General features: G+C 37.8%; 1 protein-coding gene across 3 annotated transcripts in view; it reads left to right on the top strand.

Moving 5' to 3' along the window:
* The window catches only part of LOC106074282 (opioid-binding protein/cell adhesion molecule homolog), a 135,262-nt gene that overhangs the window by 32,499 nt on the left and 86,314 nt on the right, over positions 1-16,449 (top strand). For all 3 annotated transcript variants that reach the window (XM_056034422.1, XM_056034415.1, XM_056034428.1), the window contains exon 2: positions 11,469-11,556. In XM_056034422.1, coding sequence (XP_055890397.1) covers positions 11,469-11,556 — 88 coding nt within the window. The remainder of the gene's footprint in view (positions 1-11,468; positions 11,557-16,449) is intronic.

The following is a 16,449-nucleotide window of genomic DNA, read 5'->3' as shown; positions in this document are numbered from 1 at the left end:
ATACGTTCAAGTTGTTCCAACGGGCTATTCACTTCCTGGAAGGTTTGGAAAATGTTGGTTCTGTGGGATTCTTTCGCTCGACCAAAATTATTGAAAAATCTGTATATATTATATATATATAATATATATATATATATAATATAATATATAATATAATATATTATAATACTATATATATATATATATATATATATATATATATATATAGAGAGAGAGAGAGAGAGAGAGAGAGAGACAGAGAGAGAGAGACAGAGAGAGAGAGAGAGAAAGGAAAAATTCCATAAAGTAGCCAAGAATTGCGGAAAACACTAAATGAACAACAGAAATACTGTTTTTTCCTATTTGAAAATCTAGACAAAATATATGTACAGTTGCGTCTTAGTAACTGATAAGATTAGTAAGAAATGGAATCGTAAAAGGTTATTCCACTACACATTTATCAAAATAATGCTTACATTACAGCATGGGCTTTACTGCATGAATATAACTATTTGAGTTACACGATAAGTCATATATCATCGAGACTATTCATTACGTTACATAAAAATACCGATAAAACATTTTTTTAACGTAGCTTCTTTAATTTTCGCTAAACCGACTTACTAATCTGACAACCCTCAAACTAAATTATAGGGTCAACGAAAATTGCTATATAGTCAATGCGCATGCAAAGTAATTCTCTTTTCCAGTTTAATGCATTTTGTATAAAATTTGAATATGCAACGCAAAGTCCTTACAATCATCATCCTAATCAGCCCCTTAGCTTTCGTTCTAGAAGTGCGGTGAGGGTTTGTTGAACCAAATCCCTCTACTCTTTCCTGTCAGCTTCTATCCAGAGCCGAATATCTAGAGCGAGGCTGCTCCATTGTTTCACCTTGTCTATCCAGAGCCGAATGTCTAGAGAGAGGCTGCTCCATTGTTTCACCTTGTCTAGCCAGAGCCGAATGTCTAGAGAGAGGCTGCTCCATTGTTTCACCTTGTCTATCCAGAGCCGAATGTCTAGAGAGAGGCTGCTCCATTGTTTCACCTTGTCTAGCCAGAGCCGAATGTCTAGAGAGAGGCTGCTCCATTGTTTCACCTTGTCTAGCCAGAGCCGAATGTCTAGAGAGAGGCTGCTCCATTGTTTCACCATGTCTATCCAGAGCCGAATATCTAGAGCGAGGCTGCTCCATTGTTTCACCTTGTCTATCCAGAGCCGAATATCTAGTGCGAGGCTGCTCCATTGTTTCACCTTGTCTAGCCAGAGCCGAATGTCTAGAGAGAGGCTGCTCCATTGTTTCACCTTATCTAGCCAGAGCCGAATATCTAGAGCGAGGCTGCTCCATTGTTTCACCTTGTCTATCCATAGCCGAATATCTAGAGCGAGGCTGCTCCATTGTTTCACCTTGTCTAGCCAGAGCCGAATGTCTAGAGAGAGGCTGCTCCATTGTTTCACCTTATCTAGCCAGAGCCGAATATCTAGAGCGAGGCTGCTCCATTGTTTCACCTTGTCTATCCATAGCCGAATATCTAGAGCGAGGCTGCTCCATTGTTTCACCTTGTCTATCCATAGCCGAATATCTAGAGCGAGGCTGCTCCATTGTTTCACCTTGTCTAGCCAGAGCCGAATGTCTAGAGAGAGGATGCTCCATTGTTTCACCTTGTCTATCCAGAGCCGAATGTCTAGAGAGAGGCTGCTCCATTGTTTCACCTTGTCTAGCCAGAGCCGAATGTCTAGAGAGAGGCTGCTCCATTGTTTCACCTTATCTAGCCAGAGCCGAATATCTAGAGCGAGGCTGCTCCATTGTTTCACCTTGTCTATCCAGAGCCGAATGTCTAGAGAGAGGATGCTCCATTGTTTCACCTTGTCTATCCAGAGCCGAATGTCTAGAGAGAGGCTGCTCCATTGTTTCACCTTGTCTATCCAGAGCCGAATGTCTAGAGAGAGGATGCTCCATTGTTTCACCTTGTCTATCCAGAGCCGAATGTCTAGAGAGAGGCTGCTCCATTGTTTCACCTTGTCTAGCCAGAGCCGAATGTCTAGAGAGAGGCTACTCCATTGTTTCACCTTATCTAGCCAGAGCCGAATATCTAGAGCGAGGCTGCTCCATTGTTTCACCTTGTCTATCCATAGCCGAATATCTAGAGCGAGGCTGCTTCATTGTTTCAACATGTCTATCCATAGCCGAATATCTAGAGCGAGGCTGCTCCATTGTTTCACCTTGTCTAGCCAGAGCCGAATGTCTACGGAGAGGATGCTCCATTGTTTCACCTTGTCTATCCAGAGCCGAATGTCTAGAGAGAGGCTGCTCCATTGTTTCACCTTGTCTAGCCAGAGCCGAATGTCTAGAGAGAGGCTGCTCCATTGTTTCACCTTATCTAGCCAGAGCCGAATATCTAGAGCGAGGCTGCTCCATTGTTTCACCTTGTCTATCCATAGCCGAATATCTAGAGCGAGGCTGCTCCATTGTTTCACCTTGTCTATCCATAGCCCAATATCTAGAGCGAGGCTGCTCCATTGTTTCACCTTGTCTATCCAGAGCCGAATATCTAGAGCGAGGCTGCTCCATTGTTTCACCTTGTCTATCCATAGCCGAATATCTAGAGCGAGGCTGCTCCATTGTTTCACCTTGTCTAGCCAGAGCCGAATGTCTAGAGAGAGGCTGCTCCATTGTTTCACCTTATCTAGCCAGAGCCGAATATCTAGAGCGAGGCTGCTCCATTGTTTCACCTTGTCTATCCATAGCCGAATATCTAGAGCGAGGCTGCTCCATTGTTTCACCTTGTCTATCCATAGCCGAATATCTAGTACGAGGCTGCTCCGTTGTTTCACCTTGTCTATCCAGAGCCGAATATCTAGAGAGAGGCTGCTCCATTGTTTCACCTTGTCTATCCAGAGCCGAATGTCTAGAGCGAAGCTGCTCCATTGTTTCACCTTGTCTATCCATAGCCGAATGTCTAGAGCGAGGCTGCTCCATTGTTTCACCTTGTCTATCCAGAGCCGAATGTCTAGAGAGAGGCTGCTCCATTGTTTCACCTTGTCTATCCATAGCCGAATGTCTAGAGCGAGGCTGCTCCATTGTTTCACCTTGTCTAGCCAGACTGCGCTCCCTTCACGGTGCCTCTACTGTCACTTGAACGACGACACTGAATCGTACCTTAAAATATGAACCAACCAGCTCAGCTTTTATTTGTTCACAGTATTGAAGAGTTACTTTTTTTATGTTGCCAGGATATATGACCAAAATACTGTTCTTTTAATAATTCTACTGTCCTAGAATTGGCTATATAGGAAACAAACATGAGAGTAAGTCTAAACTATATACCATGCAAAGTCTGTTGGCCTCCTTCAGTCGTAGAGCGACTATGGTTCATATCAAACACTTTCTCATGTGACTGTGGAGCCCTATTTTGGAGAGACATTTCCGTCCACAAATATCGCAGGTTAAGATGACTTTAGCTTTGGTGGCCATTTTTCCCATGGCACGCTTTTCTTTCAGAGCTGAGGCCCATGTTTTTTCGCTGTCCATAGCTTTCTTGGTCACCGTCTATCTCCATTTAGTGCGGTCTAAGGCTATGTCTTCCCAATGTAACCATGCAAAGTACCAACAAGCATCTAGAACAAACCTAACCAAACAAAATAATTACAAAGGATTATCCACCACACTACTGAGAGACAATTGAACAATGAATGAAATATTGATTCACGGACAGTCTCTAGTTGTGCAATGGTGTAACGCAAACTCTGATCTTTTCTTAGTTGAAGTTCTCTTCAGTATAACAGCCTAAGTATAAGAGAGCTGCTGCTGCTGACCATTCTGTAGGATGACGAAGCTGGTTTTTTGACTTGCTGGTTTCATGAACTTTTTAGATGCTGGGGACATGGGTCGTTGTGAGGGTAGGAGGGTTGTAAAAAGGGGGGGGGGAGGTATCAAGTCCCGGGTGCCACACGCCGAGTTGAGGTGCGCCAAAAGGTCTCGAAGACTAATACGGTTTTCTGAATTTTTTCTATTTTAGCAAAATCGAGTTCTGGAAAATATATTTTCAATTTATAAATATTTATAATTAGATTTTCCTTTTTTTCGTTTCTTGAACCGTATTATAAATTACCGTTATTGTTTATGCTATTTTTAATTGTACAAGAGACTTCCACTCGCGTTACTTCTGGTGTAATCACCATAATGGATATACTGCGATGTGTGTATGTGTGTATGTCTATCTATTGGTTTTCATTTAAACATTTTACTATTAACAGATTTGATTCCAGATTATGTTTTCAGTGAATGGTTCATGATAGACTTAAATAGACAGTGAACATGTAAATTGTGTTCCGCTATATCTAGATCAACATCTACAATTTACATTTTTGGTAGTTTAGAATCGGGAAAGTTCTCTTGAGTGTGTGTGTGTGTGTGTGTGCGTGTGTGTTGTTTTGAGGTAAGCCTTTCTTAAACTGTAGGGCGTGCTCTCCCCTCTATGGTGCTGACAAAGAAGGCGCGAATATTTTTTTTTTCAAGGACAAAAACTGTTGCATCACATTGATAAATTCATATTTGTCTATCAATCAAATAAAAAAAACTATATTATTACAGATTTAAAAAAAAAAAATAAACTATTAAATTCAGTGCAATCTCTTCAGTTCATTTTTTGTTCTCATGAGAAGCATCAACAACAAGATCGATTCATAAAGCTCTTTTTAAGTAGAAGACGATTGAAGCGTCTATTTTTTTTTTTGTACGTCAGAACGTTTCTTCGAAGTGCCATAGTATCGTTCAGTGGTCACTTTTATTTGTGTGCGAACCACCAGGCATTAACACCTTAGCAGACTAGCTGGAAAAGGGGTAAGGCGCAGACGTTTTTTTTTTTGTGGGAGAGGGGGGGGGGAGGCTTGGGGATGAGTAGGGGAAGATCACTAGTAAAGTTTTGAGAAAAAATGCTTTAGGCCTGCGCTCTTCTTACGGGAAGAAGTAGTTCGTTGTAGACATTAACTTTGATGTTGAACGCGAGAAAAAGAAATATTTTGAAATATACATTTAAAACAAATGTTGTATCGATTGGATCATACTTGGCTACAGTAACTCTTATTCACGTTAAACAGTAATTATACAGTAGTCATAAACGATGCTTTATTGTAAACATAAGTACAAATCAAGATAAGCACAAATAAAGATAAGCACAAATAAAGATAAGCACAAATAAAGATAAGCACAAATAAAAATAAGTACAAATCAAGATAAGCACAAATAAAGATAAGCACCGTCAAGACGATGCACACAAGAACCCATGGGCGTATCCAGGGGGGGGGGGGGTTGAATCCCCCCGAAATGAAATCCCCCGCAGGGGGGGGGGTGATCAAAATTCAGTAATTGAATATTTGCTTTGATTTTGTTTATTTTGGGTGACATTTTAATACTATACCATCACTTGCCCCAGCGCAGCCAAGGGGTTTTGAGTTTAAAAACCCCTACCAGGGGGGTTTGAGTTTAAAACCCCTATCAGGGGGGTTTGAGTTTAAAACCCCTATCAGAGGTTTTGAGTTAAAAACCCCTCCCTTGGGGTTTTGAGTTTAAAACCCCTATCAGGGGGTTTTGAGTTTAAAACGCCTATCTATTGAGCTTAGCCAAATGGTTTTGAGTTTAACCCGCCCCCCTCTTCATTAGAGTATGAAGCTAAAAATACCTCTTCAATATATAAAAAAAAGGAAATTACGCACTCAAAATGTTATGAGCGTAGGTAAATGGGTTTCGACTCAGTTTTTAGTTTAAACCCCTTTCAGCGGGGTTTGAAGGTAAAAAATACCTCTTTAATATTAAAAACAAAGCAAATTATACATTCAAAATTCTATGAGTGTAGTCTAACGGGTTTTGAGTTTAAACTTCCCTTTCAGCGGGGTTTGATGCTAAAAAAAAAACCTTTAATATAAAAAAAGCAAATTACACACTAAAATTATTTGAGCGTAGCCAAGCCAATTGGGGTTTTGAGTTTAAACCCATCTCCTACAGATGGCTTTTCTTAAAAGTTTAAAACCCCTCCAGATGGTTTTTAGTTTAAAATCCCCCTACAGAGAGTTTTGAGGTGGAAAAACCTCCATCTTCAATATTATTCTAAAGCAAACTACAGTTACCCAATTCTATGACCGTTGCTAAATGGGGTTTTGAGGGGGGAATTCCCCCACCCCTTCCGAAAAAAAATCCTTGCTACGCCTCTGCAAGAACCTAATAAAAAAAACAATATGGAAGACAAAGAAATACAAAGATTAAGGTTTTCAAATCTCCTGGCTGTGATGTTCTCCAATTTGTTGCCAGAATGACTTGAAAACTTGGGCACCTGGAATACTAACTTGCCCTTATGCCCTGCGGTTGTTTGCCCATCCCCAACATCAAGTACAATTTGTCACATAGTCAAAAATATTTCACGTGATGACAGGAGAGCTGAATCCAAATCTCTGCTGCCTTGCATCTGAACTGAAACATGAAAAACTGAGGAAAACTCGCAAGCCGACGATCATTGGACGGCGTACAAAAACAATTTGTCTGAACATGTTCCCGATAGGTCTGCCAGCTGTCTGGGAACGAGGGATTATATTGTGAGATATGTTCTAAGAAACTTCTAGATCTTTATCTTTCTAAAATTAAACAAAATTAATTTTTTGAAAAACTTTGGGACAAAGTACTTCAATTTATATGAGTGGCCAACCTGTTTGGGCCTTGCAGATGTAAACATGCACCGCCCTCACCCTAAGAGCCCAATGGAACCGAGCCTCTGCGGCTGTGGGTAGAAATCTCGACGGGCCGGATATCACTGCATCACGGGTCGGATATGACCGCGGGCCGTAGTTTAGTCATCACTGATCTATATCTCTCTATCAACACCAAATAGAAGACTTCGTCTGCTCTAACAGCACAACACTACACTCAACGCTCAGCAATTGTTCACTAAAATGGCAACAATTAAAGAAATGGTTTCGGACTTCTCCCTGGACAGCTCGTACCACAAGTTTTTTTTTTTAAAACATAAAAAAACTAAACTGCATAGAAATGGAACAAAACATTTTGATGAAATGAAATGAATTCCCATGTCTCTTGTCCTGTTAAACCGGAAAACCTAATCTCTCCCCGCCCCCTCCTGTTAAACATAGAGAGGTATTAACACGAGCAGATTTGGAGGCGGCTTGGGAAAAGTTACACTTCCTATTTCTATGTTGTTGTTTTTTTAACCTTTTAAATTATTGAACAACAATACCCAACGATATATGAGGAAAATAAAAGTGTAGATTTCACCAATGTACTAGGAAGCTCTTAAAATATAACGTAGAATCATTCCACGTCTTATTTTAAAATGAGTTCTCAACTTGTTACAGAACCAGTTATCAACTTGTTATAGAACCAGTTATCAACTTGTTATAGAATCAGTTCTCAACTTGTTATAGAGTCAATCCTCGGCTTCACATAGCATCAGTTCTAAACTTGTTATAAAATGAGTTCTCAACTTGTTATAAAATGAGTTCTCAACTTGTTATAGAATCAGTTCTCAACTTGTTATAAAATGAGTTCTCAACTTGTTATAAAATGAGTTCTCAACTTGTTATAAAATGAGTTCTCAACTTGTCATAGAATCAGTTCTCAACTTGTTATAAAATGAGTTCTCAACTTGTTATAAAATGAGTTCTCAATTTGTTATAAAATGAGTTCTCAACTTGTTATAAAATGAGTTCTCAACTTGTCATAGAATTAGTTCTCAACTTGTCATAGAATCAGTTCTCAACTTGTTATAAAATGAGTTTTCAACTTGTTATAAACTGAGTTCTCAACTTGTCATAGAATCAGTTCTCAACTTGTCATAGAATCAGTTCTCAACTTGTCATAGAATCAGTTCTCAACTTGTCATAGAATCAGTTCTCAACATGTCATAGAATCAGTTCTCAACTTGTCATAGAATCAGTTCTCAACATGTCATAGAATCAGTTCTCAACATGTCATAGAATCAGTTCTTAACATGTCATAGAATCAGTTCTTAACTTGTCATAGAATCAGTTCTCAACATGTCATAGAATCAGTTCTCAACTTGTCATAGAATCAGTTCTCAACTTGTCATAGAATCAGTTCTTAACTTGTCATAGAATCAGTTCTTAACTTGTCATAGAATCAGTTCTCAACATGTCATAGAATCAGTTCTCAACATGTCTTAGAATCAGTTCTTAACTTGTCATAGAATCAGTTCTCAACATGTCATAGAATCAGTTCTCAACTTGTCATAGAATCAGTTCTTAACTTGTCATAGAATCAGTTCTCAACATGTCATAGAATCAGTTCTTAACTTGTCATAGAATCAGTTTTCAACTTGTCATAAAATCAGTTCTTAACTTCTTGTCCTACATCTACGCTCCTTGTTTTTTTTTAAACCCAGTCCGCAGGTAGATGTTCTTAATAATGTTACAAATGGACTCAATGAACGTGTTTGAATCAAACAGGTCCTGAATTAACATGTAATAATCTGGATTGGAATTAAAAGACAATAAGTCAGTGTTAGAAGTTTTGTACGGAACTCGACCAGAACTGAGTCTCCTGGAGGAAGTTGATTGGTGTCAGAGATGACATGACATGATACAGGTCAAAGTTCACAACTGTTCTTTTTGAGCTTACTGGTACACATGCGCAAGCGCGTGCATGTTTAGAGTTGTATGTCTGCTTGTTTGAGCTGATGTATTTTTGTTTATTTGTAACGTTTCTGCTAGGTTGTAATTTCGTATTCGAATATTGACCTACTTCTAAAGCTATTGATTACTTTTTTTTTCATCGGGATATTAATTTAATTATAAGTTCATTTTTTTCCACTTTAAGTTGCAGAAGTTTGAGAAAAAAAATATGATAGCAAAGATAAAAATTTATTTTCCAAAAATGTACAAAAATAAAAAGTAGAAATATTGGGTAGGAATTGATTTTGTGTGAGTCTTAAAAAAAGATGAAGTTCAAAGAAATCATGCCTTAGAAATTTAATCTGGAAGTTTTCAAAATCTGTAGCCAGTTATTTAAGTTGGAGTTAAAAGATTAGGTCCATATTAATTTGGCAATCGATACTCTATAAATTCAATATGGTTAGATCAATACTAGTATGGTTTTCTGTTCTTAGATAAACGGGCCTTATTACAATAAAAACAAAAACAAAAAGAAAAAAAAAAGAAAAAAACATCTACATATACTTTGACTATAGATGAAAAGAAATCCAGGAATGCGATGCAGAATGTTCAACAAATAGTCCTAGGATATTGCAGTTAATTACATTGCATCAAACCGATCTTTGAGTACATGGCTAGCTCTCTTATTCATGCAGCACTAATTTACTGTCTAGCTCTCTATGTTCTACAGCTCTTAAATAGCTAATTCTCTATACGTCTGGCCGGCCTTAGGTAATTGGGAGCCCTAGACAAAGTGAATTTTGTGGCCCCTAATAAAATAGCAAAATAAAAATAAACCCGAAAAACTAAAATGACGCAATTCATAAAAGCAACAACAAAGGTAGTCTAACAACCAGATTTAAACATATGTCCATAAACCTTGAGTAAAAGTAGAGATTTAGAGTTAGGCTAGTATAGAGCCCTAATGTTCTGCTATATTTGAGATTTGATACAACTTTCGCAATGTTTGTAGTCCTGTGCGAGGCCCCCACCAATCGGAGGCCATAGGTGGCTGCCTAGTTTGCCTATGCCTAAGGCAGGCTCTGGTCTGACAACACTGAAATATTTAGCTAGTTCTCTTTAGCGCTAGATGATCTTTGTTAGTTTTAAGAGAGAAAATTGCTGGCGTCAATGAAAAAAAGTTCTTGAATAAAATCCACGGTCTAATATTTCTATAGGTCTTTATCTTTTTAAAGAATTGTGTCTTTCAGTTCCTCATGCTGTCAAACTGCATACATTGTGTACCAGAGCGTCCAACCAGCAACTCGACAGAACAGTTTAGACCAAAGTCCATTGTAGAGTGAAATCCCAGCCTGCCAATCAATTAATGAGCCTGGTCGCAGAGGAAAACAGCTCCTTAATCAATGACAATCATCAGGGCCTTGGAGTCGGCTTGTTTTTCCAAACATGACCAGGGAATTGAGCGATAAGATGGCTAAAGTGTGTTAGATTGTATCAATCATCCGGCATATAGCTCCGTTTTGTTTTTGTGTTGCTTTTTTGTGTTTTTGTTTTTGTTGTCTCTGATTTGTCACAATATTGTCACAACTTTCTGTTTGATTAGTTACACAAGTGTGACGTTGTTTTTGCAGTTTTCTTTTATTCCTTTCCATCTCCTAAAGATAGAGCTCTGAGCGGCGTGGTAAATGATGCATCACACAAACATTATCGCTATTTACTTAAGCTGCCCCATGAAGATTACTTACATTCTTAGAACCGGCCGGCTGGTAGTTTTCATTATTGTGCAAAGTGTTTCAAGCAAAAGCCACCTTGCTTAATTAGCTAACCAATATTGAAGTAGAACCCATTATGAAAGTGTCCAGAAAGTATCCGGTGGAATGAACTAGTGACTAACACAAAATAGAAACCACACAAAACAAAACCCCCAAGGTTTGTTACACCTAGATTACGATGGGATATTATACATTACGGTATGACAATATTAAATTATTCTATTAAGAATAAAAAACAATAGCAACAGTAACAGGTTGTTTGTGTGCAGCTTTCATTGTGCTGTAAGATGTATTACATTTCAAATATATCAGTAATCATGATGATTATTCATCACTCAAGATTGTGTCAACATAAAGGGAATTCTTTGTCTTCTAAGCAGCCAAACTAGCTAATTTGTTCTAAAACCAGGATTTCCATGTTTGCGAATAGGCTCTGAAAACGAACGGGCATAATAAACCACTTTATTTTTGGACCAACAGAGGAGTTCAATAATGGTATAATCATGTACCATCATTTATACATTATTTGTCATTCTCAAATGTATATATACCACTTGTCCGTTAAGCCTTCAAGAGTGCGTAGGTATATTTGAAATGCACACTTGAGCTGTTGGATAGAAACAGAGCTGTTGGGAAGAACCAGAGCTGTTGGACAGAACCAGAGCTGTTGGGAAGAACCAGAGCTGTTGGACAGAACCAGAGGGCCAAGACCACGAGATGTCCTAGTATGACACACACACACATACGTAGTTCATCTGATCTCTCCCAGGCTTTGTATCTCAGAGCAAATAGAAGTAAGGATTAATAGTATCACTGATCTACCTAAACCTGCCCGAACCTTAGCGCTGGTAGTACGCAAAACAACAACCCCATCAACAACAGAAGGTCATTAAGGATGTATAGGCCAATATATATATAAATAATGTAATAAATATTCTTATTCTGAGTTCCTATATCTATATCATTCTCTTTTCAAATAAAAAAAATCGTCTACTTTCTAAACTCCTGCTAGCCTACAGGCAGGTGGTCACTGATTCTTACTTAAAATAATTGTTGACTTAAGATAACTTTCTATTCAACAGATACTCCTGATGTCTCTAATTCAGAGGACCGCCATGTTCACCTGGTGTCAATTAACGGCATTCTGCGTCACATTGTACATATCCATTGGTAAGTTGATCTAGTAGCTGTTTGTGTGTCGACAATACGTCATAACTGTTTTAATACAAACAAATTACTTCATAGAATAAAACACTAATCCATCTTATTCACATTATGCAAATTGTGAATTGAATTAAGTCAAAAGAGATTTTTGTGGTTACAATTGATTTTGGTAATATTTCTTGATCGATTAGTTCTTGCTGAATTTTAATGTTATAAAACAGTTTTTGTTTGATTGATGAATCGGTCACGTTTAAAAAAAATGGTCACATTTATCAATGTAAAATATCTTAAAAATTGTGCTTTCATGACAGTGTGTTTGTGTGTGTGTGTAAATGAAGTGTAAGAGAAACATTACTTTCACTGGGTTTATAAAATTAAACGGACACAAGTTCTGTAAATAGTAATTCTGTATTGTCCTATTAGCAACATGTTGTTTCCGAAACAGTTGGAGAACTGTTAGAATGGCATCGAAGAATACACCTAACCTATATATCAAAACCGACTGCGTTAGAACCAAAAGAAAATCTATTGCCAAATACCGGAGAAGACGCCGAAATGACTTAATTGATCTCCCCCAGTCAACGGCTTTGCTTGCGTTGAAATCGGAAAAACATATGTAGGTAATGGATAGGTCTATCCTATGGTATCCACGTGAACCCGCATTTCACTTTAATCCTGGGCTCGAAGACCAGTCTTATACTGTTATATTTTGAGCACGTGATTATTTCAATTTCAGTAGGTCTAATGTACAATTTTCTGGGGCCCTGGTAAGGGCTTATTTTAACACTGGTATTTGTATACGCTTATTACAAATGCGTGTTATAACACTGCTAAATAGTTCTAATATGTATAATAATTATAATGCGCAATTATAATTATATGCATGCACCTCTGATATTTGTACTTTAAATGAATGTATATACATAATACACGTGACTTATAAAAAAAGACAATAATTATATGCGCTTATAATGACACCCTTATAGAGATCAACTACAAAACTGGTACTTGTGGAAACAACAGTATACAGGTAGTGCATAGCCATAGACAGAAACATAAGGACTGCAATATTAAACTTAATTCAATATAGGCTACCTTTACTGTATTGATACTAGACTGCAATATGTTATTTTAAATAGTGACTAAAGCATTTGCGATCTCGCGTTTTATTTTGAAAGCAGAGATTTTGGAGAGAGACTTCCGAAATACATTTCCTTAACATACAGTTAGAGATTAACAAAAATAAATTTACTCTTAGTATTTTTTTTTTTATCTCTACTTTACATAGTTCGATTTTTTTTCTTTGCAATTTTTAATTCCAGAAGAACAAAAGAAAAACAACCAAACAACAACAACAACAATAAATAAACAAATCAATGACATATTATTGAAAGTGTTATAATTTCACATTCAAAACAATTTCCTTTTGTTCGACTAGAATGACAGGGTTAGCATGATCAAACTTTGGTGTCAGAGTAGAGATAAAACAAGAAGATCCCTTCATGTCATAATAGAATTTGTGGGGATATAGGCGGTGGACGGCAGAATACAAAAAGTTTTTGGAATACATGAAACATAAATGCGGTGTGTGGTTACAGGTCGTCGTTGTGGTGAAGCTCCAGACAGCTGGTCCAACTAAACCTTTTGTTGTGGTGTAGCTCAATTCGGCTGGTCCAACTAAACCTTTTGTTGTGGTGTAGCTCCAGACAGCTGGTCCAACTAAACCTTTTGTTGTGGTGTAGCTCCAGACAGCTGGTCCAACTAAACCTTTTGCTGTGGTGTAGCTCCATTCGGCTGGTCCAACTTTTCTGTGGTGTAGCTCCAGACAGCTGGTCCAATTAACCTTTTGTTGTGGTGTAGCTCCAGACAGCTGGTCCAACTAAACCTTTTGCTGTGGTGTAGCTCCATTCGGCTGGTCCAACTTTTCTGTGGTGTAGCTCCAGACAGCTGGTCCAATTAACCTATTGTTGTGGTGTAGCTCCAGACAGCTGGTCCAACTAAACCTTTTGTTGTGGTGTAGCTCCAGACTATAACAAAAAACAACAACACAAAAACAAAACAAAACAAAAAACCCCGAACATCAATGACGTAAGTTGCGTAAAGTTCCCTCTTGTCTTTTTGTCTGCAATCTTTTTTTTGTTCAAGGTATTTTCGACTTCAGTCAATTTTATTTCTTTTTGTTTTAAATCAAAACTCAACGGATTGAAAGCTACAAGGTGACAAATCAACTAAACTGATTGAAAGGTGACAGACTGAGGACAATAAAAACATATGCTCAATAGTTCTATGATTGTAAAATAAATGTGTTTAACTTCGAGCTAGTTTAATGTGTGTGTGTTTGCATGGCAGTCGTTAAACAAGGTCGACAATACACCTCCGTTGTCCCTTTCACGTCTGCAACTTGTCCATAAAAAAAAAAATCCTATCACTTTCCCTCGGGCTATTGTTTTCTCATGGAAACAGAGACATCAAGTCAAAATGGCTTTTACGGTGGCGGGGAAAAAATGACATTCTCGCCTGAGCAGAGATTGAAGAATACGTTGAGCATGCATATTTCTGTTTCAACCAATGATTATTTCCCGCCATAATTTTGTCAAAAAGATGCTTCCTGGTCATTTGGGCACTTGACGTAGAAATGTGAAATAGCAATTGGAGAAGGGGAAGGTGGAGGGGCGGAAAGAACCAAGGACAAGAACAAAACGAAAGCCCTGAACAAAAATTTTTTATCTGAAGATGATTTAATATTTTTTCCGTTTTAATTGCAGAATGTTAATTAGGGTACAAATAAACACAAATTTTGGAGGTAAACATCCACCACCCTCTCCCTACCTCCACTTCCTTTTATCGAGACCCCCACCCCCTAAAATACACGCACTATACTTGGGACCAGATTGGTCTAAAAATTGCAAATGTTTTTTGCGTGTAACATCGTATCTCCAATCAATGCCCTGTAGTCAGGGTGTTCAAATAGTATTGGGGAAAGCCGAACCCGATGTCAAATATTTCCACTCTTTTTTTTATTCTTTTTACTATCGTTCCGTCCGAAGACGTCGAGGCGGTAAAGTAACGCACCTATTCATGTCATGTTTGCCCGTGTTTCAATCATCCATTCCAGCACTCGGACAGATAGAAACCGGAAGTATGTGACCCACTAGCTGAGCAGTCCTCAGCGTCATCCTTACGTTTAGTCTATTGGCCCCTGAGAAGCTGGGACTCCCCTACGTGAATGTCCAAACTCAATTTCCCCGTAAGCTGCAAGAAACTGGAGAGCTCTCCAAGTTAGTGTCTGGACTGATGGCTCCGCGTGCTGAGAATGTCGGGTTTGAATTCTGACCGAATGACTCCGAAGATAAATTCGTCTTCTGGCTCGATCCACAATCACTACGTTACGACCTCAAGGCTTTCATCTGCTGCGTTGTTTTTTTCTGTTTGTCTGACAAGTTTCTGAATAAGGATGTTTTTGAATAAAATGGATGCTGAAAGAAATATATATTTATTATTATCTTGTATAATATAAAGCACAAAGTAAGGCGTATGCATGTATGTATGTATGTATGTATGTATGTATGTATGAATGTATGTATGTATGTATGTATGTATGTATGTATGTATGTATGTATGTATGTATGTATGTATGTATGTATGTATGTATGTATGCATGCATGTATGTATGTATGTCCCGAATAACAATAAAAACCGTTTGACCAATCTAGTTAAAACTTGGCATAAATGTTCTTTTGATCATGGCGGAGACCGTAGTGTATGTTTAATGTCCCGTCCCTAAAAATAGATAAAAAGTAACTTATTAAAGAACGAAACTTTTGAACAAATCGGGTAAACCCGTTTTCACTGTATTTTATATTTGATATGAATATGTCGGCTGAACGGGTAAACCCATTTTCACACTCAACTTTTATTTTCGTGGCAAAATAAAAAAAAATGTGAAGGGAACATTCTTCAAGTTTGACATACATCTAATTCCAATTCAGCAGATTAGTAATAACCAAACTAAGGCTCGCAGCCCTCAGGTCATATCTTGCTAGTACATTCTAAAATGTCTCCTATAATGCCCTTATGATGATATTAAAGAAAACAACGTCTAGTTAGTTAACAATATTTTATAATGAAAAACGACGTGAATACACGATTTATTAAATATATTGCAGACCTATTATTATGTTGCCAACACGTAATCTCTAAGCTATGATATTTTATAAATAGTAAGTTTGCTAAGTCGTTTTATATCGATCTCAATTAGACAGTGGTTTAATCTGTGTTGAATGTGACAATATATGTAGATCACAGCTTGGACTGCGAAGCCAACTGAGATAATGTATTCTACGTTAATCTTCGGACTCAAAGAAAAGCTTTAATATTGTTGTTATGTTCGTAAAATATTGGCTTTATGTTTGTCTAATGTTAAATACTGTCAGTTTCATGCTTTGAGCTTTCTTAATCCGCTATGGCCTAACACTTGTGTGGATAAGTTTTTTTTTTTTGTTTTTTTTTGGGGTGGGGGGGGCTTTTAAAAAGCAATTATCAAAAGTTTTTCGACTTCAATTCGAACTTGTGGCCTCAAGCCTCCTCAAGCCTCCTCAAGCCTCCTCAAGCTAACTCACTAGCCACTAAATCGGACAAGTACTTATGAAAATAGAAGGTTTTATATTCATCTATTGTCAGTTTCAAATTTTTAGGCGACGGCCTAATTCTTTACACTAGACGTCTCTCCCATTAGCTTGTACTGTCACTAAATAAAACAAAAATTAATTTTATGACTAATTGATAAAATAATTAGTCAATTGTTTGTGTCTTATTTGTTATAGACAAAGAATAATTGTGCAGTTTCAACTTGATCCTAGAATAGGAGAAATAACTTGTACAAGATTCCATGCCGACAGA

Source organism: Biomphalaria glabrata, chromosome 1 (genome assembly GCF_947242115.1).
Source record: "Biomphalaria glabrata chromosome 1, xgBioGlab47.1, whole genome shotgun sequence".
Taxonomy (NCBI): domain Eukaryota; kingdom Metazoa; phylum Mollusca; class Gastropoda; family Planorbidae; genus Biomphalaria; species Biomphalaria glabrata.
This window is presented reverse-complemented; position numbering and strand designations above follow the sequence as displayed.